Source organism: Leuresthes tenuis, unplaced genomic scaffold (genome assembly GCF_036924035.1).
Source record: "Leuresthes tenuis unplaced genomic scaffold, fLeuTen1.0.hap1 SCAF_9, whole genome shotgun sequence".
Taxonomy (NCBI): Eukaryota; Metazoa; Chordata; class Actinopteri; order Atheriniformes; family Atherinopsidae; genus Leuresthes; species Leuresthes tenuis.
Window position 1 is genome coordinate 31,900,475 of NW_027325363.1, and position 26,287 is coordinate 31,926,761.

The 26,287-nt window shown below is 41.4% G+C and overlaps 1 protein-coding gene across 1 annotated transcript in view; it reads left to right on the forward strand.

Annotated features, from left to right (window-relative positions):
- LOC140314727 (sorting nexin-19-like) overlaps positions 1–26,287 on the forward strand; it is a 69,073-nt gene that overhangs the window by 39,520 nt on the left and 3,266 nt on the right. The window contains exons 12-13 of the mRNA XM_072393087.1: positions 8,509–8,693; positions 9,175–9,262. Of these exons, the coding sequence (XP_072249188.1) occupies positions 8,509–8,693; positions 9,175–9,262 (273 nt within the window). The remainder of the gene's footprint in view (positions 1–8,508; positions 8,694–9,174; positions 9,263–26,287) is intronic.

The following is a 26,287-nucleotide window of genomic DNA, read 5'->3' on the forward strand; positions in this document are numbered from 1 at the left end:
TACTGAGCCAGAAGGGAGAGGGGTATGGGATATAAACCGGGGGAGCTTCTCTCCCCCGGAGAGGGCAGCCAAAGACTGGCTGCAATAGGCACCCCCGTTTCCTGTGACCTGCCACAGGGCAGGAGGGCCTGATGTCCACCAGGCTCGAGGCCTGCAGCGACTGTATTCAGGGAGCTACTGTGCCCCCAGAAGGCACCCACCCTCCCCGAGTCCAACAAAACGAGAATTAACGAGTAGTGAATATATGAGACTGGAATTTATTAATTATTAATTAATAATTATTCATTTAACATACCAGAATTGTAAGATTCTGTCTTTTTCCTTTGATTGAAGGTGGTGCCCAAAACGAGGTTAAAAAAAGGCTTATTCAGATAGTGAGAACTTTCGGATAAATCCTTATATCTTATCACATCACGCTACGTGTACCACTATAGAGTCTAATATAGAATTTTGGTTAACATTTAGGCTGTCATTTTCAACATCTACATGATTAAAGTCACCCACTACAATGACTTTATCTGTACTCAGCACTAACTGTGATAAAAACTCAGCACTGAAACAGCTCTGGTCTAAGTCTTAAACGACATTAGGTTGAATACTGATTCTGGTTATGTTTCAGTCCTGGTTCTGTTGGATCTCAGTGCTAGGTTTGATGCTGTAGATCACAGAATCCTGTTGCACAGGCTGGAAAACTGGGTTGGACTTTCTGAAGCGGTCCTTAACTCGTTCAGGTCCTATTCAGAGTTATTTTGTTACAATTGGCAGCTATGAATCTGATCGAGTGGCCATGACTTGTGGAGTCCCCCAGGGGTCAATTCTTGGACCTCTTCTGTTTAACTTGTATATGCTCCCTTTGGGTTAGATATTGCAGAACTTTAACATCAATTATCACAGTTATGCAGACGATACACAACATTATGTGTCTCTGTCACCAGACGACTGCAGCCCAGCAGATGTACTGTGTCAGTGTCTGGAGGAAATAAACACCTGGGTGAAAGAGAATTTTCTACAATTAAATGAAGACAAAACTGAGATCATTCTGTTTGGTAACAAAGAGAAGAGGGTCAGCATTGGTAAATATCTTGAGACTCGGGCCCTTACAATCACTGACCAAGTTCATAATCTTGGAGTGTTGATAGACTCAGATCTGACTTTCAGCAGCCACATCAAAGCTGTCACCAAGGCAGCTTTTTACCAACTCAAAAACATTAACAGAATTAAAGGTTTTCTCTCCCAAAAAGACCAGGAGAAACTCATCCATGCATTCATCTCCAGTAGACTCGATTACTGTAATGGTCTTTTAACTGGACTTCCCAAAAAGAGCATTAAACATCTGCAGGTCATCCAGAATGCTGCTGCTAGAGTTTTAACCAGGACTAAGAGATCTGAACACATCACACCAGTTTTTAATATTTACACTGGCTTCCAGTCAGTCACTAGACAATAGTCACTAGTCAATAGATTTTAAAAGCCTACTGATGATTTACAAATTCCAGAACGGTTTGGGCCCAAAATACATCTGTGATATATAACAGATGCGAGAATATAAACCTCGCAGAGCTCTTAGATCCAAGGACTCAGGTCAGCTGGTCCAGTCCAGAGTCCAGACTAAACATTGTTGTAGAAGCAGCATTTAGCTGTTATGCTGCAAACAAGTGGAACAAACTGCCAGTGGAGATTAAACTGTCACCAAATGTAGACATTTTTAAATCCAGGTTAAAAACATTTCTTTTCTCATGTGTCTATGCATGAAATCTGCACAGTACATTTTAACTTATCTTGACTTGCTTGTTTTTATTAATTTTAATGATTTTATTTCTTTCTATTTATGTTGTTTTGCATATTTTTAATGCTTTTTCTGCTCCCTGTTGCAATGATTTTATTTTATGTAAACACTTGTTTTGTACATGAAATGTGCTATACAAATAAATCTGAGTTTGACTTTGACGTTTGACAGAAACTCAGAATAAGGTTCAGATGGATGACACACAACAACAAGTAGAAGAGGTTTTTGTGATTTCCACTTTGGAAAACTGAGAATCAGAGATTCAAAAGAGCTAAAGCTAATCTTGGGTCTAGGATTGATTAATAACCCTGATCTGAAGATAGCTGCCACTCCTCCTCCTCTGCCTGTGATTCGAGGAATGTGAACATTTAAATAGTCAGTAGGAGTTGATTCATTAATACTATCATGATCCTCCTGCTGCAGCCAGGTTTCTGTAAGAATATATCAATATGATGATCACACATCAAGTCATTAACTAACAGAGCCTTCGAAAGCAGAGATCTAATATTCAGCAAACCACATTTAATAGTTTGATGTTTTTTTTCAGTTAAAGTTTTTGTTTTAAATTTTGTTTGCATGAGAGGATTTGCTCCTTTTGTGTTTATTGATTAGGGGAGTAGCAGCAGGTGGAAAGCCGCAGAGAAGTGTGTGAGACTACAGTTCTGTAGTTCTGTACTATCCTGGTCTCAACCCTGGGTTGTCATGTTTTTGAATGACTGATAAATTTGTCCATATGTCTAGAAATGAGAGCCGCTCCTTCCAAAATGGGATGGATGCGGTCTCTCCTCATCAGACCACGTTATTTGCTGGACACCATCTAGACAACCAGCCATGAAAGGAGGACATGCGACTAAACATGTCATCACTGGTCAGATTTGGTAGGGCTCTAGAGAAAACAGAGTCCAACATTGTTTTGGCAAAAGCAACTTCAAATTCCTTCAACCAAGACAATAAGTAACTGGTTTTCTCAGTTTTTCTGCCTTTTTAGCATTGTCAGCTATCCCCATTCAACTTCATTAGCATTCTAACTGCTGTTTCGTAGGAATAATTTTTTCTAGTCATTCTTCCGTTTCCGTCACGTATTTTGGCACGCTACTACTCCCGCACGGTTTGTCCGACCCAGATAATTGAATTTCCCCCACTGGGGGATGAATGAAGTGTTTTTCTATACAATATCTATACTATCTATACTATATTTTTCTATACTTCAAAGTATAGGTAGTTTTGTCTTCTTTCACCCAAAGTCACCATCGTTGTGCTTGGCCTCACGATTTTCTCTCAAATCACCTCTGAGCACAGAGAGCAACCACTCGGGCTGCCGTAATTGGCCATTATAGCCAGGTCACCTCATCTCCTTATCAAATCTATGTGAAAGCTGTTTTTAAAACTGCCATAAAAAGATACCGTATATAGAAGCAGAATAAAAATTACACCAGTGGCTTCTGCCATCCCTTCTGGTGCTCACGATTCAAGAATTATTCAGATATAACTTATAGTTTTCGAACAGCGACTGTTTGTTTGAGGCATACATATTCAAGGTCTGTTTCCAGTTAGGCATAGTGTGCGCACTCCTGTCCTCTTATACACACATCTGTCTCCATAACAATTTATCCCACAGCTGCTATCACAATAGCTCCAACTAATCAACTTATCACACAGGTTTATATCAGCCACTGTGTTGTGTCTGCTCCCAATACAATATGACTAAAAAACATGACAGCCTCTGTCTCTCAGCAGGCAGTAGGTCATTTCCGAATATTCTGAATTCATCAACTGGGCCTCATCTTTTCTCAATGAAGTCACTCACTAAACACATGCAGGGATCAGCGCGCACATACTCGCATTTTCCCATTATTCGGAATTCCTTTTCTCAATGAAGTCACTCACTAAACACATGCAGGGATCAGCGCGCACATACTCGCATTTTCCCATTATTCGGAATTCCTTTTCTCAATGAAGTCACTCACTAAACACATACGCACGTCAGCACGCACATACTCACATTTTCACATTATTCTGAATTCATCAAGTAGGCCTTATTTGTAATATCAGGTTAATGTCAGCCACTGTGTTATGTCTGTTCCCAATATAATATGACTATAACATAACAGCCTCTGTCAAAATTTCTTCAGAAATGTTCTAGTTTTCAGTAATTATAGACAGATTTGATATTCAAATCAGCCAGTATGACTTGGGTAAGTAAGACAAAGTCAAGGTGCCACATTAGTGGTGAGGAGTTAGATTTTTTGGATTCATAAAACATGGAAACATTTTACCAAATCTGAATCTAGCATGAAAATTAATATTTAAATATATATTTTCTATTCTAACTAGGAATAGTTGATAAACTCTAAATAAAATTAAGTATGACTGTTCAGCTGTAGCAGACCCCCATTTTCTGATTAGCTTTTTCAAATGACCTTGGACATTGCAGTGGATGTACCTTCTTTGTCTCAAGGCCTGTTTCCTTGTTGATGAATGTTTGTTGCTTGTGATGCCAGGCCTACATGGCTGTGATTAGCGTTTGATTTAAATTCATTTTAACTAAAGGGATTTTTGCTTCAACTATGAAATGTCAGAAAAAGGGTGAGAAGCCCCTCAAAAACAAGACTATTTCAGACTGAAGACTCGTCTTCTTCTTCTTTCAGTCTCTCCCTTTATCAGGGATCGCCACAGCAAGTCGCTCTCACGTCACTGATTTGGCACGTTTTCAGCTGGATGCCTTCCTGCCGCAACCCTCACCGTTTATCTGGGTTTGGGACCGACACTAGAAATACTCTGGCTTGTGCTTCCCAGTGGCTGGGCGCTCACACTCACACCTAGGGACAATTTAGAGTCACCAATTAACTTGGGAGGAAGCCTGAGTACCCAGAGAGACACAAACATGTCTCTTTGTTATCAAATAGAAGCAAAGCTGCTAAAATCATATGATTCTAAAACGTTGGTATTTTCACTCAAAATTTTTTTATTGAAAAGTTAACTTCTGACTGGCTGCAAATATTCTTTTTTTTTGCTGCTGCTGCACCATTTGGAAAAATCTAAAATACAGTCAGTAATTATTCAGTATAAGGAGCACAGTAGTGTCTTAAGTCCTGAGGTTTAAAAAAATCTTGCACAACACCATCTCTCTGATGTTAAACATTTTTAGTGCATCTTCAAAGTTCTGGAAACCTCCAGTTACGAAATCTGAAATCATCTTATAGTCTAAATGAATATTTTACAGTTAGTTGCTTTGTGTAATTTAAACTACTGTCAACTTCAAGTATCACCTCCAAGTTCACTTGCTCAACCTGTACAGGGCCTGAATGCCTCAGCTGCATTGAGATGTTGTTTTTAGCTTATACTTGGTGCTTTAAATAATCACCTCTAGCCTGGCTGGTGACTGACTGTTTCCACCCTTCAGATGATAAATCATAGCATAAAAAGGTTAGGAGGAACAACAGGGGTCAGAGTCCCCAAGCTACACACACCCTATTGAATTTCCTCATCACAGGACCTTGAATACAGGCATAATGTGGAGGGCTGTAGGGAAATGGGCTCAATTTGAGACCACCCTCTGTGAGACTGCACGAGACAAGACTTCTATGGCAAGGCAAGGCAAGGCAAGGCAAGTTTATTTGTATAGCACAATTCAACAACAAGGTGATTCAAAGTGCTTCACAGAGACATTAAAACAGAAGAAATAAAAAGCATGATTTAAAATTTAAACAAAAGAAGGAAATAAGAACAATAGATAAAATCAGAAAAAATTATATATATGAAAGATAAAATCAATAGTTAAAACATGATTCCGTTTTGAAACTCAAGCTTATTCAAATGCAGCTGAAAATAGGTGTGTCTTCAACCTGGACTTAAATACACTGAGTGTTTCAGCTGATCTGAGGCTTTCTGGGAGTTTGTTCCAGACATGTGGAGCATAGAAGCTGAATGCAGCTTCTCCATGTCTGGTTCTGACTCTGGGAACTGATAAAAAACCGGATCCAGATGACCTGAGGGGTCTGGAAGGTTCATAGTGGGTCAGGAGGTCACTGATGTATTTTGGTCCTTGACCATTCAGAGCTTTATAGACCAGCATCAGAACTTTAAAGTCTATCCTCTGATGGACAGGCAGCCAGTGTAAAGACTTCAGAGCTGGACTGATGTGCTCCACTTTTTTGGTCTTAGTGAGGACTCGAGCAGCTGAGTTCTGGATGAGCTGCAGTTGTCTAACTGACTTTTTAGGCAGACCTGTAAAGATGCTATTACAATAACCAAGCTTACTAAAGATGAATGCATGGACTAGTTTTTCCAGGTCCTGCTGAGACATCAGATCTTTTAGCCTTGATATATTCTTAAGGTGATAGTAGGCTGACTTTGTTATTGCCTTAATGTGTTTGTCCAAATTTAGGTCTGAGTCCATCACTACACCCAGATTTCTGGCCTGGTTGGTCGTTTTTAGATTTATAGATTGAAGCTCTGTGGTGACTTTCAATCGTTTATCTTTGGCTCCAAAGGCAATTACCTCAGTTTTGTTTTTGTTTAGCTGGAGGAAGTTGTGGCACATCCAGTCATTAATCTCCTCAATGCATTTACCAAGGGCCTGTACAGGCCCTCTGTCTCCTGGTGACATTGTTATATACATCTGTGTATCATCTGCATAGCTATGGTAGTTTATTTGGTTGTTTTTTATAATCTGTGCCAGTGGGAGCATGTAGATGTTAAACAGAAGAGGTCCCAGGATGGAACCTTGGGGAACTCCACATGTGATTCTTGTCTGCTCAGATGTAAAGTTACCTATTGATACAAAGTACTTCCTGTTCTCTAAGTATGTTTTGAACCAGTTTAGTACAGTTCCGAAAAGACCAGCCCAGTTCTCCAGTTGTTTGAGTAATATATTGTGGTCAACTGTATCAAAGGCAGCACTGAGATCCAGTAAAACTAAGACTGACATTTTTCCACTGTCTGTATTCAGACATATGTCATTAAACACTTTGGTCAAAGCAGTCTCAGTGCTGTGGTGCTGTCTAAAGCCTGACTGGAAGGTATCATAGCAGTTATTTTGTGTTAAAAAGTAATTAAGCTGTTGAAAAACCGCTTTTTCAATGATCTTACTTATAAATGGGAGATTTGAGATGGGCCTGTAGTTGTTCATTTGCGTCTTGTCAAGATTGTCCTTTTTCAGCAGAGGTTTAATTACAGCTGTTTTTAGTGGCTCTGGAAACACACCTGACGTTAAGGACAAGTTCACAATCAGTAACAGGTCTGACTCCAAAGTCTTTGAGACCCCTTTGAAAAAACCTGTTGGTAGGATGTCTAAACAGCAAGAGGAGGACTTCAGGTGACGTAAGATGTCCTCCAGGTCTTTACTGTTAATAGGTTGAAATAGTGTCATGGTGTTTAAACCGGTTTTCGGTGGACACGGTACATATGCTGAACCTGCTGCTGATGTACCAACTGCTTGTCTAATATTTTGGACTTTGTCTATGAAGAATTTGGCAAAGCCATTGCAGGCCATGGTGGAATGGAGTTCATTTGCCACTGACACAGGAGGGTTTGTTAGCCTGTCAACTGTAGCAAATAAGGCCCGAGCATTATGACTGTTTTTGGTGATGATGTCAGAGAAGTAGGATTTCCTTGCATTCCTCAGTTGTAAATTATAAGAGTGAAGTTTCTCTTTATAGATGTCATAATGAACCTGGAGATTTGTTTTTCTCCATCTGCGCTCAGCTTTCCGACACTCTCTTTTCCCATTTTTCACCAGTGTGGAATTTCGCCATGGAGACTTCTTCCTTCCAGAGATAACCTTCACCTTAATGGGAGCAATAGTATCCATAACATTTAACATTTTAGTATTGAAGCTACTGACAAGCTCGCTGACTGAACCCCCGGACAGGGCAGGTGTTAAAGAGAAGACCTGGTTAAAGATCTTACTACTGTTTTCAGTTATACACCGTTTTGAGATCACTGCTGTTGAGACATTTGTGTGCACTGAAATCGTACTCTCAAAGAAAACACAGGAATGGTCAGACAGGCCCACATCAGACACAGTAATCTTTGAAATGCTTAGACCCTTGGAGATCACTAAGTCTAGAGTGTGCCCCCTATTGTGCGTGGGCTCTGTTATATGCTGAGTCAGCCCAAAGTTGTCCAGAGTGTTACTCAGGTCTTTAGTCCCTCTGTCCTGAGGATTGTCCATATGGATGTTAAAATCACCAACAATAATTATACAGTCAAAATCAACACAGATCATAGACAGCAGTTCACTGAGGTCATCAGAAAAGTCTGCACAGTATTTAGGGGGCCTGTAAATATTCAGAAACAGGACTCTGGGTGAGGCCTTCAGCTGTATAGCCATATTCAGCTGTATAGCCTCTCTGAGCCTCTCTGAGCTCTCTGAGCTTCAAATCTGTGTAGCAATGCAGTTAGGCATGGTTTACATATAAAAAGATCAGCTGGTTGGAAAACAGGATCATGGTCAGGAGTGGCGGTCAGATGAGGCGTGATACAAAATCACGACACATTAAACTTATTCAGTTGAAGGGTTAACCAAATGCTGCTACAATGACTGCAAAGTCATTGTACTTTGATATGAGGTGGAGCTTTATATATTATGGCACTGTCTCAGTCTATCCAACTCTTAAAATTGCAACAGAAATAGATATTTTCATTTTAATTTATTTCATTTTACTATTTCTGACTAAAATACTGTGCTAACTTGAACTTGTTGTGTTTCTAAATTTCAGATGGCTTGAAGTGAATGTGGCCAACCTAACGTGTACTAGGTACTGGGTGTTGTACCTTAAGATCATTCAGGAGGCTGTGTGGCCAGGAGGATCTCTCCCTATTACCCTTCAACTTGAACGCAACCAGCAGCAGAAGGACAGCACGAAGAAACAAGCCTTAGACTGTTTGATGAGAGTTCTACCAGGTACACAAAGACTTATATCAGCCAATTCATCATTACAGATTTTGTGCTCTAATATTAAAGGAGAACTCATAACAGTAGCTATGTGCTAACAGAGCTATAGTACACGTTCGTTCATTCATTCGTCTTAAAGTATTGGTGAAATAAAGACAGATAATGCTGCATCGTCCCTGCCCCATTAACTCCGTTATAGGGATATACGCCGATCGCAAGTTTTCTAAATAGCTTTCGAAGGACTCCGACTTTCGCCAAACTTTTCTCGGTGAGTAGATAAACATATTTCATGCCAGAAATATGGTCTAGGTTTAAAAATACCGGAGTTCCCCTTTAATGTAAGAGTTTTTAAATTGTTCTTGAAAAGTAATCTTTAATCAAGTGAGTTGGTTAAGATGAAATTAGTTTCTTAGATTAAGAAGGTTACATGCATGTAACCAACAGCCATTTACAGAGTATAATATCAATTTTCATGTCTTTGCTTCTGTAGATGTGGTATCAGATTTGTTGGGCTCAGATAAGTATAAACTCACCTGGCAGATTGCTCTGGGCTCTTTTCAAGACCCTCACATTAACAGGTAACTACACACCTTCCATTCAATCACAGTTTGAAATATACAGTTCAAATCAGAGGCATACATTTTCTGAGACTGGGACTTGAATGCCATGGCAATATTGGGCTTCCAGTGATTTCATATACAGTATGTATCCTGCAGGTTTATTGTTATTCAGGCATTTTATTTAAAAATAAATAAATAGAGAGGAGTTGGTGCACAAATTTAAACTTATTTTTGTTTATTTTTAAATCCAGATACTGTCCGAAATATACATACTATATATACATACATTCAGTGATCCTAAGAGTTGTTTTAAGTGTTTTAAGAAGCTAAGTCCAAGGCCTATGACCTTTCAGTTATGGATTTAGCTTTTGTCTAAAGATGATTACTCTTACTGGATTTATTAACACACAATATTGTCCGGTTGGAAATTCTAAGCAGCTCAGGGATGTCTCTTTGAGCAACTTTTAAACTGCTTTAGATTTGAAGTTATCAGTTTATATAACCTGTGACCACTTATAATTAAGCTATTAGTCACAGTTGCCAACAAAATTCCTCAACCCCAATTGAATGATTGGGGGTTTAATAATTTTTCCTTGCAACTGGAAGTGTTCAGCATGGTGGTGGCAGCATCATGCTCAGAGGTACAAAGTGGATGTAATAATGGAAAAGAGGGTTAGCCTTAGAATTCGTTTGCATTATTTCAAATTATCAGATGGACAGTGGAAACTTGAACACAGATTAATGGTCCTATTGTTTAATGGCCCCAGTTACATATCAAAGCTGGCTAACACTTGGTTCTTGAATGGCCCTCTCAAAGTCCTGAATCCTCCCAAAGTCCAGATTTGTCTGTTGTGATATGTATATTCTGTGAATGAGGATCTACCCAAAGCATTTCAACATCAGATGTTAATGTGTAGATTTGTCACTTCTTGTCAAACTGCACAATTAGAAGAAAGGGTGGTACCTTCTATGACGGTTTGATTTCACCATCAACTGTGTTAAGTTCTTGTCAAACATATTACAGGAATCAGTAATAGTTAATTTCTTATGAGGGATCAGCTAACCCTGAATCATCAAAGCTTATGATATGTAAGAGGTTTAAGGTTTAACTTAACGTGTAAATCAAAGACTATGTATAATAGAGTGTAGGATACCTCTGGGAGTTCACACATTAGTTTATGCACTGCCATTTTGAATATTTGAATTCAAGGTCTTTTTGTAGCCTAAGGAGACCCTATTTGGAGAACAACAGAGAAAAAGAATCCGTGAGCTGATTGGATGAAAATGCATTTCTTTAGTATTCACTTCAGTTAGTTTCAGAAACAACTCTAGCAAACCAGTCTTCCAGCCATCCATCCTCTGTACCCACTTAGTCCAATTCAGGGTTATTGGGGGCGGGAGCTTATCCCAACTGCCATTTGGCGAGAGGTTGGGTGCACACAGGACTGGTCATCAATCCGTCACAAGGCCACACAGAGACACACAATCGTTCACACTTACATGCATGCTTTTTGGAGGAGGTAACGTTCTTACTGTGAGCTAACCACAACAACACCGTGCAGGGAGAGTAAATCTAGCTAACAAGATCAATGACAAAATGGAAAAAAATTTGAGGTTTAGTGTTTATCGACAGATTTATTTTTCACAAACATGAGATGTGTGTGCATCCAGAGGGGAAAACCGCTTAGCTGTCACAAGATTGTAGCAAATACATTTGCAAACTTGTTCGCTCAGTGATGGATAACTCATAAAAGTCATAAAATGCAATTTAGTTGTTAAGAGTTTTGATATAGATTTGTGACAAATGTAAGCTGGCTTAATTTCTCAATGATTTTACCTGGTTTTCAACACTGGTCCTCCTCATTTGACAATGTCAGCATTGTGTCACTGGACTCAGTATGTAATAATGTTCTTCTGCCCTTGGCACCTGAATGTGATGCCCTTGGAATTTTGGACAATTTCCATACATCTTTTCAACCAATCAATCAACATTTATTCATATAGCACCTTACAACAACCAGAGATTGACCAAAGTGCTTCACAATTCCAGAAATAGATTTAAAATAGATTACATATAACACAAGGCAACAACAGAAAAGTGAGCCACAGCTTCAGTGAAAAGCCAGTTTAAATAAGTATGTTTTTAATTTGGCTTTGAACTGAGGTAGGTCAGTGGTGGTACGTAAATCAGAGGGCAGAGTATTCCAAAATTTTGGACCTGCCACTGCGAAAGATCGTTCACCCCACTGCTTACACCTGGACCGGGGAACCTCCAGTAGATGCTGACCAGCAGAGCGGAGAGCTCTGCCAGATTGGTGAAGCCTCAGGGTTTAACTTATGTAGGGGTGTGCAAGGCCATTAACTGCGTGGAAAACAAATAACAAAGTTTTTAACTGGATCCTAAATTTTACAGGTAGCCAGTGGAGGGAGTAAAGTACGGGTGTGATGTGGTCATCTTTACAGGTGTTAATAAGGAGCCTGGCAGCAGCATTTTGTACCAGTTGTGGAGAGATGTTTGGCTAAGTCCAATGTACAGTGTATTGCAGTAATCTAACCTTGAGCTAACAAAGGAATGGGTAGCTGTTACCAGGTCACAGTGGCTCAGAAACGGCTTAACTTTTGCAAGGAGGCGAAGTTGAAAGAAGCTTGCCTTCACACCTGCATTAATTTGTGGGTCAAATTTAAGACTGGAGTCAAATTTCACTCCCAGATTTTTACAGTAGGGTGCCAGTGGACCAAGACCAGGTGTAGTAGTAGGCGGGTTTGATGAGCCAAACAAAATACATTCTGTCTTGTTTTCGTTTTGGGATAGCCAGAGTTGAATGTCACTCAGACATTTGTGGATGGACTCTATGGCATCTGGAGAGTTGGGCACGATGGGCAGATAGAGTTGTAGATAATCTGCATATAGATGAAAGGAGACATTGTGCTTTAGAATTATTGAACCTAATGGCAGGAGATATAATGAGAACAAAACAGGGCCCAAAATGGACCCATGTGGAACGCCAGAAAACAGAGTAGCTGATGAGGAGGACAAGTCGCCAATCATCACAGAGAAAGTTCTTCCTGTGAGGTAGGACCTAGACCACTGCAGCACCGAACCTTGCAGTCCTACATGTTGGGCCAGACGAGCCAGGAGGACAGTTCCACAGTATCAAATGCTGCGGTCAGGTCCAACAACACAAGCAATACAGGTTTTTTGGCATCGAGGGAAGTGAGAATGTCATTATGCACTTTGCGTAGTGCTGATTCAGTATTGTGGCGAGTTCTGAAACCGGATTTAAGCTTCTCAAGAATGTTATTATCTTCCACAAACGATTGGAGCTGGAGGAAAACAACTTTTTCTAAAACTTTCGAAAAAAATTATAAATTGGACATGGGTCTGAAATTTGATGGAATTGCAGGATCGAGGTTGTTTTTTTTTTAGGCTAGGTCTGACCACAGCATGCTTGAATACTTTTGGAACAGACCTTATGCTGAGGCAGCTATTGATAAATATGAGGAAACTTGTACCCACTGTGCTAAAAACCTGTTTAAGTATATGGGATGGAATAATGTCCAGTGGGCAGTAGGTGGATCTTATTCCCTGGACCACTTCAAGTAGAAGGGACAGAGACACTGGCTCAAACACATTAAACACAGCCGAAGTGACTGTAGAAAGACACACGTCAGTAACAATAGCTGCATTACCAATAGTCTGGCTAACAGAGGCTACAGATTGAATAGTATTAAATAACACCTGAGGGCGATTACAGCTGGTGGAAATGATAGTTGACAAATATTGACATTTGGCCTCTTTAACAGCTTTTTGGTAGTCATTAAGACTGTCCCTCAGAATGCCAAGTGAAACATGTAGCGACGCCTAAGGGTGCGGGTGGCATCATTGAGCCACAGGTCAGGCTTAGGTTTAGCAGAGATAGACCGATATGGAGCAATAGTAGCCAAGATTCCTGAGCATGCGGAGTGAAAGGAGGAAATAAATGTCTCTGGACACGGGGGAAGGGACAGTTCATGATGAGTTTTAAAACTACTGATCATGAAAGCAGCAGCAAACTCTTCAGCTGTAGTGGAGGTGATAAAGTAGCGACGTGAGGCTGAAATGTGAGATTTGGCTGTAGGGGAAGGGGTTATGAATTCAAATATAATGGGGAGGTGATCTGATATACAAATGCCACCTATTTCTGTGATGGATAGTGGGAGTCCATGGGATATAATAAGGTCTAGTGTGTGCCCATGTTGGTGTGTTGCAACATTTACTGACTGTACCAGGCTGAAAGATGACAAAAGGCTTTGGAACTCAATCGCCAGTTGGTTACAAGGACAGCAGACATGAACATTAAAATCACCACAGATCAGCAGACAGTCATGTTTTGACATTAGAGCAGCAAGAAGGTCTGAGGACTCAGTTATAAATTCTTTATTTTGCTTAGGTGGACGATACCAAAAATAGCTGTAGCTCAAAGCTGCCTAAACTTTTAGTTGGGAGTAGGCGGCAGCTGAAACTGTTTGAAAACAGCAGCCAGACCGCCCCCTCGGCTGGACTCTCGCGGCGTACTGAAGAAAGAGTAGTCGGGTGGGAGGAGCTCAGAGAAAGCGCTGTTGCTTCTGCCAGGTCTCCGTAAGCAGAAGGAAATCCAAATCATGTGTGGAGATCAGATCATTTACAATGAAGGTCTTATTTGTGAGCGATCTGACTTTCAGGAGGGCTGCACTGGCCGATGCACTGGCCGATGCACAGCTCACAATCCGCTCCGCAGCACGACCAAGCGGGCGGAGATTCCCCGGCACACAGCCATGGCTCCGGATCCTCGTCAGCCGGCAACACGGACGAGGTGACTCAGCGCCAGCAACAACCGGCTGGAGCCAATAGTAACTGTGCTCAAGAGAACGCCGCAGGTCAAAATCTCCACAGTCCACAGGCAGGTTCCTCAACACAGATCCACAATCATCCAACGAGAAGAGGCCAGGTGAACCCTGAGTTTGACACGGACTTCTCCTCTCTTTCCACGCCTCCTGTGCTTCTTGTTGCGAATCAACGCGAAGGAAGGACATCAGAGATAGGCTGGTACAGATGCTAGGAATGGCGGTGGTGGGTTTGAATGTCCATTGTATGCATAGTAAGGCAAGTTGTTGACGGTTTCACAGATTTCTAATAATATCATACGATCGTACACCCACATAGAAGCCACATCATGAATGAAAAGTAGGAACAACACAACAATCAATAACAAACTACACGGGCGAAGACGGCAGGCCAAACACACCGGTGCCATCTTGGATGTCTTTTCAGGTGATTCGTAAAGTTATTGCATTGTCATCTCTGCTTAGCAACTAGACTCAGGTTGAGGACTGCTTTTTGTCCCTGTTGATAGAATAGAATAGAATAGAAAACTACTTTATTCATCCCCCAGTGGGGGAAATTCAAAATTAGTTAAGTAGCTCAGTAATTTTTTTTTTTAACATTTACAATGATTGTATATTAGACCTGCAGCGCAGTGAGATGAGTATCACTGCAGCTGCTCCTCTGTCCTGCCAGGATGCTATGGAGAGGATGTTTATTGTTCTCCAAAACAATATAATTTCTTCCTCATCCGTAGCTCCACCATAGCACTGAGAGAGTCTAGCCCTCTGCCTACTACAGAACTGGCCTTTTTCACCAGTTTGTCCAGGCACCTACAGTTTTTGTTTGTAGTGCAACTCCCCCAACAGACAACAGTATAGAACAGTGCACTCTCAATGACAGTGTGATAAAACATACACATCACGTCACTGCTGACATTGAAGGACCTGAGCCGTCACAGGAAGAAGAGATGTCTCTTGCCCCTCCTGTACACTGCTTCTATGTTGGCCGGCCACTCCAGTTTATTATCCAAAAACTCCCCCAGGTACTTGCAGGTCTGAACAGTTTCTATCTTCCCTCCATCAATGCAGACTGACTGGTATGGAGTTTTAGATCTCCTGAAGTCCACCACCAGCTCTTTGGTCTTGGTAGTGTTCAGGAGCAGACAGATCTTTTTGGTCCAGCCATTGAAGGACTCCACAAGGTTCCTTTACTCCTTCTCCTGTCCACTGCGCACACATGCCACAACAGCCGTATCTACTTCTGTATGTGGCAAGACTCCGAATTGTGCCTGAAGTCTGATGTGTACAGGGTGAAAAGCAAAGGAACCAAAACAGTACCCTGTGGAGCCCCAGTACTGCATTCCAGTGTTCCATAAACACATCTCCCTGTTCTGACATACTGTGGTCAGGCAGTCAGATAGTCTATAATCCACAATGTCAGGGAGGGGGCCACACCCATACCTAGAAGCTTGTCTTTCAGTATGGGAGGTTGTGTGATGTTGAAGGCACAGGAGAAGTCAAAGGACATGAGTCTCACTTATGAACATGGCACATCTAGATAAGCATATGCCTGATGCAGCATGTACAGAATCACGTCTTCCACTCCTATGTGTTTCTGGTAAGCAAACTAGAGGGTCAAGATCCTCAGCAACCTGCAATCTCATGCGACTAACAAAGAGTTTCTCCAAGGTCTTCATGATATAAGATGCCAAAGCCACCGTTCTGTAGTTATTCAGCTCCACTGGTTGCCCTAATTTGGGCACCAGTATGAGACAAGAAGTTTTCCACAGCACCGGGACATTTTCCATCTGAGGAGGGACTGCGAGTTGACCGGAACAGTACCCTCAGAATCCTTGGACAGACTCCATCTGGGCCTGCAGCCCTCCCTGACTGAACTCTCCTGTGCTCAGCTCCAACCTCCATTTGTAGCAGAGGGATGGCGACAGGAGTGATGTTTGTTCAATAGCCGCATTCAGACAGAGATATTCTAAGAACGCAGTTCTAAGAACTGTCCACCTCGAATTTCGTTATAAGAACTGTCCTTCCCCAGGGGAATAGTTTCATTTTGCATTTGCACATGAGTCAGGGACCTTGACAGGGACTGATGTGATGCAACCGTCTGCGACAGACGTGTTACTTTAGCGCCACACACAACAACAAAATAAAACCGGCGAAAAGTAAGGAGAAAAGAAAACAACACCACCAAGAAGCTAATATGGACAGCGAGGAGGCCACTGTGTTCATGGTCTGCATGACGGTAATATTAATCATGGACGATCACATCAGGCGTCTAAGATCAAAGCTGGAAGAGCACATAGCGAGAGTCAGGAGACGAAGAATCGAGCGGCAGGCGATACTTCTTCGTTTCATGAAGGAAAGAAGGAGAGCAGAGCGCCGTAGACAAAGGAGACAACGTGTAAGTTTAACTTATTAAAGATGCGCCGGTTGTGTCCGTGTTGTATGTGTAAACATTTCAGACAAGGGGCGTAGCTACCAACCACCAAACACCTACTTCATATGTGTTCCTATGGACCCCAGAAAAGACCCTGCCTCGGAGAAGGTGCTAAAATGGTTATAGGAACTGAGGACCGTGGTCCCTAGTTCCTGTATGTCTGTATGCGTGAAAAAACGTCCCTATTCCTGAAAAGGTTATAGGAACTGCAAAAAGTTCCTACAGTGGGAATGTGCCAAATCATAGAGATCGGGGTGGGGATGCAGCTGGACAGAGGAGGGTTAGTGGTGGGAGCAGCCACAGAAACGAAGGTGCAGCTGGGCTCAGGAGGCCTGGTGGAGATAGCTGCCGCAGAGGTGGATGTGCAGCTGGGCTCAGGAGGCCTGGCGATGGAAGGTGCCGTAGAGGTGGAGATGTAGCTAGGCTCAGGATGCCTGTGGTGGAAGCTGCCGCAGAGGTGGAGGTGCAGCTTGGCTCAGGAGGCTTGGCGGTGGAAGCTGCCGTAGAGGTGTACAGCTGGACAGAAGAAGCCTGTTGATGAGAGCTGCAGAGGTGGAGGTGCAGTTGGGCAGAGGAGGCTTAGCGATGCAAGTTGCCATTGAGGTGAAAGTACAGCTGAGCAGTGGAAGCAGTATAGAGGAAGCAGCTAAAGTGGTGGGTATGGAGGGAGCAGCAGTAGAGGTGGAAAAAGCTACACTATCAAACCTGTTGTGATATTGGTTGAAAGTATTGGCTCTGTCCACATCACCTTCCACAGACTGAGAGTTCTTCAGTCTGTATCCAATGAAAGTCCTCATGCCCTTCCAGACCTCTTTAGTGTTATTGTTGTCCAGCTGTCTCACTCGCTTTTTCTTGTACTCCACCTTAGCTTGACGTAGTGTCTTTTTAAGATTCTGTTGTACAGTCCGCTTTTCTCCATCCCCTTTCTGGAACGCCCTCTTTTTCTGGTTCAAGAGGTCTTTCATGTCACTGTTGATCCATGGTTTATTATTTAGATTGTACCTTACAGTCCTCACTGGAATTACAGTGTCCCTACAGAAGTTAATGTAGTCTGTGATGGTGCTGGCCCTCCTGTCCATGTCAATGTCCATTTCTTATTCCTCCAGCAGTACAGCCCTGTCTGTGACATCAATACAGTCTCTCAATGCTTCACTCGCCTCTGGTGACCACTTCCTGAAAGATCTGGTTGTAACAGGAAGTCTTTGTACACAAGGTCTGTATGTGGGTTGTAGATAAGATCATGATGTGATCAGATCTACCCAGAAGTGGAAGAGACACTGCCCTGTAAGCCTCCTTCACGTTAGCATAGAACAGATCTAATGTCCTTTCTCCACGTGGTGGACAGTCTACATTCTGTACAAAGCCAGTCAGGCAGGAGGATAGAGAGACGTGGTTGAAATCCTCTGTGATTGCAATGAATGCCACAGGATGCTGGGCCTGTATCCTAGCAATGGCGTAATGGATGACGTCACACGCCGTTGTAGGTGCCGCCCTCAGTGGTTGTAAATAACAATGACAACTGTGTAGGGGAACTCTGAGCACATAGAATGCATGGAAACCAACTGACAGTAGTTCAATGTCTGGACAGCATACCCTCTCCTTAACGGTCACATTGTGGGGGTTAACCCATCTCTGAATAAAAAACAGGATAATACCCCTGCCTTTCCACTTACCGCTCATACTTAGGTCTCAATCCGCTTGTACAGCTGTGAAGCCGGGTATGTCCACATATGAGTCTGTTGTGTTGTCGTTTAGCCATGACTCAGACAGCCAAATCAAACTGCTCTCCTTATACAGCCGTTGGTTCCCCAGAAGCGCCTCTCGCTCATCACACTTGTTTGGTAGCGAGTTGGTAGCGTTTCCCATAATCACAGAGGACAGAAAAGGCTTGTACATCCACCTCCTGTTGTGCCTCTTTGCCTTTAGTTTTGCTCTATTTCTTCATCCACAGTACAGCTTTCTTATATTGATCGGAATTGGATGTTTAATTCCCTGTCCAATCCTTGACCATGCCAACAGTTCCTCTATTGTGTACACTGCTCTAATGCTGACAGTGCACATTGTCATAAAATAAAATTAAAACGAAATGTGAATAAAAAGCAGATCACTAAAATTCAATAAAAATGTTTAGATTAAAACTAAAGTGACTTATAATTATATAAAGGGCGAACAAATTTCAGAGCTACACAGATTTGCTGCCGATAAGGCCGGCGCATAACAACCAGATCAAGTTCACTGGTAGTATTCTTGGACTTTAGAAAGTCACAGATGCTAACTTTTTACATGTTGCATATTGTGTTGTATTATCTTTCCACTTAACATTATTATTACACAGACTATTATCGATACATATCATATTTGTTTTTCTGTTCTCTCAAAAGATTGTCCTTGGTTGATTTAGTTAACTACCTTACAGTTTGTCCATGTCTTCATGGGCCTTGCTTTGTCCACTGGCGCGCAGTCATGTTGGAACAGGAAGGGGCCATCCCCAAACTCTTTTCACAAAGTTGGGAGCATCAAACTGTCCAAAATTTCCCTTTCACTGGAAAGGGGCCAAGCCTAGCTCCTGAAAAACACCCCCTCATCATAATCCGTCCTCCACCAAACTTTACACTTGACACAATGTAGTCAGACAAGTATTGTTCTCCTGGCAACTGCCAAACCACACTCGTCCATCTCATTGCCAGATGGAGACGCGTGATTTGTCACTCCAAAGAACGCATCTCCACTGCTCTGGAGTCCAGTGGCAACATGCTTTACATTACCGCAGGCCGACACTTTGCATTGCACTTGGTGATGTATGGCTTAGATGCAGCTGCTCAGCCATGGAAACCCTTTCCATACAGCTCTCTATGCACTGTTCTTGAGCTAATTTGATGGCCACGTGAAGTTTGGAGGTCTGTAGCGATTGACCCCGGAGAAAGTTGGCAACCCCTGCGCACCTCAGCATCCACTGTCGCTGAGTTGCTGTCGTTCCTAATCATTTACACTTTGTTATAATACCACTGACAGTTGACTGTCGAATATTTAGTGAGGAAATTTCATGACTGGACTTGTTCCACAGTGACAGTGCCACGCTAGAATTCACTGAGCTTCTGAGAGTGACCCATTCTTTCACAAATATTTATAGAAGCAGTCTGCATTCCTAAGTGCTTAAATTTATACACCTGTGGCCATGGAAGTGTTTGGAACACCTGAATTTAATGATCTGGATGGGTGAGTGAATCATATTATTTAATATATATTTTTTTCACTTTTCATTATTATTGATTCTTATAGCTACAGTGCTATAGCTAACTGATTTTATCATTTAACTGACACAGCTGCAAAGGTAAATAGTTTGTGTAGTGAAACCAACTTTGATTTTATGTTGCATAACTCTCCACTTAGTTCAATTCAGTTTTATTTATATAGTGCCAAATTACAACAATTGTCATCTCAAGACATACAGTCCATTTCAAGCCAATAGTTGCTCAGTTCATCGTAATCATAATCCAATCCAATTAATTAAATAAAAAAATCAGTCCAATAATACATACAGAGCCAATTCAAAAACAGTTTACTTGCTAAGAACACCAACAGATTGCACCAATATTTTTCTTCGTTACAATCTCCCGTCCTGAGCATGCATGAGGCGACTGTGGAGAGAAACGACTCCCTTTTAACAGGAAGAAACCTCTGGCAGAACCAGACTCGGTAAGGGTGGCCATCTGCCTCGAACAGCTGGGGTTTGAGAGGACAGAAAAAAGGGGACAACAAACACCATTAAAAGGATACCTGAGGGGTGTTCCACGAAACTGGATTATAGGAAAGCTTGGCTTATCTCGCTAATTCTGGCTCATTTAAGAGAGAGTTTCGTTCCACCAATGTGGCTTATTTGAATGCCCGCTGAGTAACCATGGTAACTTATGTCGCAGAACTAGACTGCTCCTGGGCAGGCTATTGTGTCTCAAAGAATGTCTGACTGGCTGAAACAGACTCCTGAAAGAAAGTTCCACCTGGTAGAATTCCGCGCTCATGTCTTGTATAAAAAAATAAAACAAAAAAAAATTGTGGTCATATATCACCACTTTCACTGTCTCGAAAAAAAATCAATTAATCAATCAGTCAGTGCCAGTGCAACTAAATAAACACAATTATACAAGTACTGAACATGAAATTAAATGAAAAAGAACATGGTATTCATTAAAACAAATTATTACCTTATTCATCTCCCTCTCACATTTCACAAACACCCGACCTACACCCACCCAGGACCAGACTCAGAAAAATGGGGGACAGGTCCTTTCAAGCTGCTGCTCCACATTTACAATGGCCGATAATGTAAAGCCTACTGGCTGTCATATTTGCATTAAGTACATCATCTCTCTCAGGCAGGGCCGGATTTAGGAGGATGTGGGCCCTTGGGCTTGAGCCAATGTGCGGGCCCCTGCTTTATCATATATATCACATATATATATATATATATATGTGTGTGTATGTGTGTGCGTGTGTGTGTGTGTTTTGGTACAGATGACAAGCAGCAGATACTTCACAAGATACAACTTTAATAAGCCATTTGTCACTAACTACAAACAACCCTGAAATGGTTTCTAGAAAAACAAAACCCCAGATCAGGGTTCCAAACTAGAATATGCTGTCGGCATCACAAAATAAAATCCTTGAATTGCTGCTGTTGTTGCATGGACTTCAACACAAACTATAAAACATTTAGTGTAAGAAAGTGCAACTCTCAAATATACTTTTACAAAGCCATATGAACAAGCAAAAAATAACCCAGCATTGCAAGCTCTTCACAAGTGGAAATAAAGGTATCAAAACTCAGTGAGTACAGACTCACATAAAGCTTGCCCAGTATGACTTTCAATGGGTAGAAACTTCAGAAAGCGTTCCTGAGAGTGTCCTTCAGGTGACACATATCATTGTCAAAAACTTGACAATGGACACAACTCTTCTCAACACTTCAGTCCAATACACACACTCCGACTCAAATTGTTTCTGCAGTTCTCTGTCTATCCTTCCGCTGGCTCCAGGGAAAAGACCGACACCTGCCCCACATGAAAAGCGCAGTGAATGCGTTCAAGGCCAAGCTCGGTGTTTGGAACACACAGCTGAAAATGTCACAGGCCATCGGTGACAAGGACGCTTTTCACCCTGAGTAGTACTGTTTTCACCTGGACAAAGTGGCAGCAGAGTCCTGTCGGTTTTGGTGAATTAGACTCATGGAAGATGTTGCTGCATTCGTCTTAAACCCATTCTTGACCATTGATGTGGAACAGGTAGCAACCAAATTTCAGCAGGTATTTGCTCTGCCTAGTGGGGTTGACATGGAGATGGTTGATATGCAAAATGACACTGAGCTGAGAATAAGATCACTGAACAGTAACTTTTGGAGGAATTGTCAGCAGGGAGAAGTTTCCCCTCCTCACCTCGTGTGCACTAAGAGTGAGTGCCTACTTTGCATCCACTTACCTCTGTAAAATGGCATTTTCACAGATGAAAATAATTAAATAAAGTACAGCAGCCGCCTTACTGACAAACACCTCACAAACAGTCTCAGACTAGCTGTGAGTATCTATGAGCCAATACAAAGCAATAACAGACAGTATTCAGTCACAGGGTCAGTCACTAACCTGGGTGAGTAACATGACAGTTTTGACATCTGATGGCAATGTGAATGAGTGATGATGCCTAAGATGGTACATAATTGCACTGAGCTTATTTACACTAACTGAGAAGACAGTTATAGTTCCATTTTGATAATAGTCATTCATTTTATTTATGAATATATAGTTTTCTAAAATGCCGATGTTCTGTTACTTGCATGAAGCTTGAGTGGATAAGCATAACAATGCATGTGATCTGCTCACGGCTGGTGTGTTTTGTGTGTGTTTGTGTGTGTGTGTGTGTACCTTCTATGAACAAAATAATTACCTCATACAAAAGGAAATAGGCCACACCTTTATTTTTTGTGTTGGACATAAAATTGACATAAAACTGCCAAATGGCATTGAGAATTTTGTTAGCATTACAGTTCTATTTTCTAAAATGCTGATATTATTGTGACTTGAGTGATGCTTCAGGGGATAAGCATTACACTTGATCACTACATATGATCTGCTTGTCTACCATAAACAAAATACTGTCCCCATATAAGTGGAAAATTCCACAAATTCCACATTCTTTTTCTTTTTGTGTTGAAATTAAATTGAATAACTTAGAATTTAAGTTGATATGTTGACGTTCATGATTCTAGGATCTTCTGAGCATCCTCACTGGCAGAGAGGTTTGCACAAGGCGTGAGAATTTTACTTACCCAAAGGAGTTTACTTTTGAAGGAAGGTGTATATAGCGTAGGCATAATTTTGGCAATATAATGAGAGGTCAGGTGTAGAGGTCATCTTAAGGAATTTAAAGTGCTTGTCATACTTTATTATACATAGCCATATAAGACACATATTGCATCAAATTGCCAAGTCTTAATGCATGTATATCCAACCAACATTTCTCTTATTCTGCAGGAGAGTTCAATGGTGTCCTGCTTGGGGACAGAGGCAATGCATGCTTGCCGTACCTCCTCACGCCATATCCTGATCCAGGAACAAGGGCGGAGAGGGCATTCAACCATGCACATGCTAAAACAAGGGCACGGATATAAATGACCTTTGGCCAAATTAAATCCAGGTTCACTGCTTAAAGTTCTCAGGCACCATGGCTGACTTCTGACAGGCATCTATGTGTATGTCTGATGCAGCCTGACCAAACTTCCAGGTCATGTAAACCCGACCAATTAAATATTAAAATCAAATTCTGTCCTGGTGCCCGTTTTTCCATTTCGAATTTTTGATCTGAGCCTATAAGTGAAATATGAAAAAACATTTTTGGTGTTATAATGAAAAGCAAAAAACTAAATAACCAGTCAATATTTCATTATTTGATTTTTGATTGGCAATTGAAAATGGAAAGAACGAATGATACCCTGATTCATGACCTTCTCCTTTGTCAAAATTTATACTTACATCCCTCTCTAGTTTCATAATCTCAGGCTTGATCTTTTTTATTTTCAGTTTCTTGTATTCCATATTCTATATCAGAGAGTTTGGTGCTCTCTGTACCCAACAGAAGTTTTCATTTGTACAGAGTTCGGACATCCCGTGATAGAGGAAATGTGCCTGTGAGCAACAAAGTATGTAGGTTGTAATAGTAATGTGAAGAATTACTTACTTCACTCTTGGCTGCTGGTATTTGTGTTCCTGTTGCAACCTGCAGTAAAGTGTATTGCTGATAATTAGGCCTATTGGTATTGAATAGGTAGACTGCAGCCGCATCCAAACCGATTCACATTTTTGATAATAAATAGCCTACCTGTGGCATTTCTGTGTCTACAGACACAGTTTCATCATCGAATGCCCGAAATGTGCTGTTGCCATCAAACTGCAAGTGGAGAAACACTGCAGTTATTGAAGTTATTGAATGCAACTATTCGCACATGGGATGTCCTATGTCAGGGATGTCCACATCCGGTCCTCAGATCCGGTCCATTTCATCTGAATCAGGTGTGTTGAAGCAGGGAAACATCTAAAACCTGCAGGACAGCGGCCCTCGAGGACCGACTTTGGACATCCCTGTCCTATGTGGTCTGGGGAGCAAGCAGGCACATGGTATCTCCCATCACTGACAATATAGGCACACTATCAGTTATTATAATTGAGAGACTGACAATTTGAGGGTGATCAATACCCTCTACATACTAATCCCGCACATTTTTGGGAACATATCCCAAGGAGGTCCCTCTCTCTATTCCTTCCACCAGCTGCCGCCCTCGATTGCTGGTTAGAGCAAGTTCCTCTGCTGGTGTGAGATTTTCTGGTGGAGGACCCCCACCAGTGGTAGAGGCCATCTTTTTTTTGGTGCTACAGTTGCTACAGTGCAACATATTTACAGCTCAACACATTTTTTTTGACAAACACATTTCTTCAAAGGCTACTTACCACTCTGAAATATGTTCTTGTACTTTACTTTCACCTGCTGCCAGGTATGCTTTTGGCTGTTAAGATTGCTCCTGTTGAGATGTAACAGTGAAGAATTAATATGTAGGTCACACACTCACGATAATATGGTCACAAAGTATGATGATGCGTGTTGATAATTGAGTTATTGATAAACTGAGCAGGGCCAGTATATTTGTGCAGTACATCTCATACAGAGACAATCCAGCATGCTTTATGTGAACAAATTTATAACACAAAGAGGAGAGCATAAATACACAAGGACAGTGAAATAAACATGTAAACAGGACATACAGTCGCATATTTTGTTTTCAGACTCCATTGCAGTTTTACATGTTGTAATTAATAAAAAACCTCAACCTTTTTTGAGAAAATAAAAGTAAACTCAACTCAACTTCTTTTAGAATGAGAAATAAATAACAAACTTATTTAAAATTATTTATATGTGTCATCATATCTTCTTTTCTTTGCCATGGAAGGAGATTGCTTTGGAAGCAAATTTGGCAATGCTTCATCCTCTGCTTTACGTTTACATGGGAGCCCCATCAAACACTTGTCCATGTTATGCTTGCAGTGTCATTTATTGATTAATTCATTCATGCAGTCAACCCGTGCACCCCTCCCACAGTTGCTCTGCAGTAATTATATAGCTAGACAATTTCTCCCTGACACTCTCCTGTCCAAAGATAACCACCTCAGTTTTGTCTGAATTTGGAAGCACACTTCTGAGTCATGCAGGTCTTTATGTCTTTAAGACATGCTTGTAGTCTGATCAACCTATTGGTTTCACCTGGTTTGATAGATAAGTACAGCTGAGTATCATTAGCATAGCAGTGGAAATGTATGCCATGTTGTCTAATAATGTTACCTAATGGTAGCATCTATAAAGTGGAAAGAATCGGTCCAAGCACAGAACCCTGTGGCACTACATGACTTACCCTGGTGTGTGAGGAAGATTCTTCATTTAATGGAATCTAGCAGATAAATATGACTAAACCAGCCCAATCCAGTTCCTTTAATCCCGATAACATTTTCAAGTCTCTGTAATAGAATGCTGTGATTGATTGTATCAAATGCAGCACTGAGATCCAAGAGGACAAGCAGAGACATAGAGGCTAAGAGGAGATCATTGGTAACTTTCACCAGTGCTGTTTCTTGTCAACAAACACAGATTGATCAAATCCATATTGGATCCATATTGGATTTGATCAAGGTGAGAACCTCCTTGAACAGTCTGGTTGGGTTGGGGTCTAAAGTAGAAGTTGATGGTTTAGAAGAGACTGCTACTGTTGTTAGCTCAGAGAGATCAACCGGACAGAAGCCATCTAAATACAAATCAGGTTCTAAAGATACTTCTAAAGCTGCTGTATTTGATGATATATCAGTGATAATAGTGGGAATCTTCTCTGATATAAACAATTTTACTCGTAAAGAAGCTTTCTTGCATTCTGCTTTAAAGCACTTAGTAAACTTGATAATGTAGTTAGAGTAATTCTGAAGCATATGCTCGTGACCCCTTATGAAAAACTTCTCAACTCAAGAGATTTATTAAGAACTAGATAAAAGCTGTTCCTGCGAAACAGCGGTGAGAATGCTTTTGAAGTTGAATGGGATTAGTTGACCATGTTCAAAAAGCTGAATCTTGTGAAAATTTTGCAGAAATCAAGTGAGTAATAGTTAAAATGGCTTCAGTGTAGGGGAGTAAAAGAGTGATGTCATCACAGTGACAGGAATGTTTGT